At 27.4% G+C, this 2,145-nt stretch overlaps 1 protein-coding gene across 1 annotated transcript in view; it reads left to right on the top strand.

Moving 5' to 3' along the window:
- The window catches only part of LOC107648590 (jasmonate O-methyltransferase), a 5,679-nt gene continuing 4,060 nt past the window's right edge, over positions 527-2,145 (top strand). The window contains exons 1-2 of the mRNA XM_016352401.2: positions 527-791; positions 1,615-2,058. Coding sequence (XP_016207887.1) covers positions 627-791; positions 1,615-2,058 — 609 coding nt within the window. The 5' untranslated portion in view covers positions 527-626. The remainder of the gene's footprint in view (positions 792-1,614; positions 2,059-2,145) is intronic.

The following is a 2,145-nucleotide window of genomic DNA, read 5'->3' as shown; positions in this document are numbered from 1 at the left end:
ATTTTAAATTTTTTATTATCATTTTTTGGTGTAATATATATAAAAATTTAATTTTGATGTCAGTACAAAGCAGTTTTATACGTGCATCTAACATAAAAAATAACAACTACTTTTATTAATTACGTAAATAGTCATCCAAAAAAATGAATGTAATTGCATAGGACTGTATAAAATATTTTACACTTTAAACTCTTTGTATAAATAATGTCATGTTAACATTTAAAGATAAGGAAAACAAACAACTAATAATTTTTAAAATTGGATTCAAACAAAAGAAAAATAATATAGGTAGACTAACACCATAGAAAAAAAAAAGATAGAAACTTAAAAATTAGAAATTTACACTGGTAGTTGAGCCAAAGATATATGTTACAGTTACTTAAGAATGAGAACCATATATAAGTCAAATAAACCTGTTATATAGAATCTTGCCGTACGGTATTAATGTGTGGTTGCTCTTATTTGCTAATTTTATGCTCGTGCCTATTTGATTTGTGATGATTTATCATCACTATATAAACCCATTCTCCCTACACAATCTCTTCATGAATATTTTGAATTGCACTTAATATATGTATTAAAATTTGTTATTATAATATTTCCACAACCAAATAGCTTTACCAGCCATGAGTCAATCAACAACGTCAGAATTTCTGTTTGGTAGGTCTTCTTCAACAAGTGCATGCCCCAAATCCAAAGAAGGAGGAGAAAAGATGCAAACGGTGGAAGAAATTTTTCACATGAACAAAGGAGTGGGTGAAACTAGCTATGCCATGAACTCAGATGTTCAGGTTAATTACCTTTAACTTTCATGAATATAATAATAGTTATTAAAATTAGACCGATAATTGATTTTTTATTTTTTTTTTTAAACCAAAAATAAAAAGATTCGAATTTGCAATCTTTTAAATGAGTATAGAAAAACTATACTACCAATTTGAATTATAGCTCGATCATATACTTTTTTTCATCCTTGGTTATTAGTTTTCTTTTTCTTTCATTTTCCCCTCCTACCTTATTTCTCATAATGTTGTCCCCTATGTATGATACACACACATATATACATGTCACATGTATTTATTGCCATCATTGTTTGTATAATTTGGAAAGGATATGTTATTCAATTTTATTTTAAATTTTACAGGATATTATATCAGTATTTATGAAATTAAATGTTATAAATAGTAATTTGATATTAATTTTAAATTTTATACAAGATAATAACATTTAGTTAATTTTTTATCAAAATAAAACCGCTTCTATAAAGTGAAATTGATCTTGTTTCATCAATTATTTTCAATACAAAATAAAATTTAAAACCGTTTTACTTCATGTATATATCAAATTTAAAACTTAAAAAACACTCCATTAAATTTACTCTAAGTATATCGTTAATTCTCTCCTATGTAATCTATTGTTTGTTTACTTTAGGTATATATATCATTTTCGTAATAATGATATATAGTACAATGACATTACACACAAATCAAATTCCTTAATTATTTGTATTTGGTCTCAAACAAATTAAAGATATTATATTACATACAATTGATGTGCAAGTCGTGTAGTGAGAAATTAAATGTTATTAATTACTTGAAATTAAATTTTGTGTAGAACAATATTATCTCAGTAGGAAGAGAAGCAACAAAGAAACGCATAGTGCAAGCATTATGTTCATCAAATAATTGGCCAGTGAGTATGGCCATTGCTGACTTGGGTTGCTCCTCTGGACCCAATGCCTTAAGGGTAATTTCGGAAATAACTGATGCTATTTATGCCACGTCACGCTTGTTGGATCGACCTGCACCTGAATTGGTGGTTCATTTGAATGATCTCTTTGGCAATGACTTCAACACCATATTTGCATCATTGCCATCTTTCTATAAGAAGATGAAGCAACAAAATAATACTAACAATAATCATAACAACAAAAATAATAACAATAATGGGTCCAATTGTTTTGTTTGTGGTGTTCCTGGCTCTTTCTATGGAAGGCTTTTCCCAAGCAATAGCATTCACTTTGTGCACTCTTCTTCAAGTCTCCATTGGCTTTCTCAGGTATGCACGCAAGTATATATATTTTTATTTAATTTTTCTTTTAATTTATAACTTGCAAATTATATATGTTTTGTGCAATATATTTTC

The sequence above is a fragment of the Arachis ipaensis genome, chromosome B06 (assembly GCF_000816755.2).
Source record: "Arachis ipaensis cultivar K30076 chromosome B06, Araip1.1, whole genome shotgun sequence".
Lineage (NCBI taxonomy): Eukaryota > Viridiplantae > Streptophyta > Magnoliopsida > Fabales > Fabaceae > Arachis > Arachis ipaensis.
The sequence above is the reverse complement of the archived record's forward strand: the minus strand, read 5'-3'. Positions and strand labels throughout refer to the sequence as shown.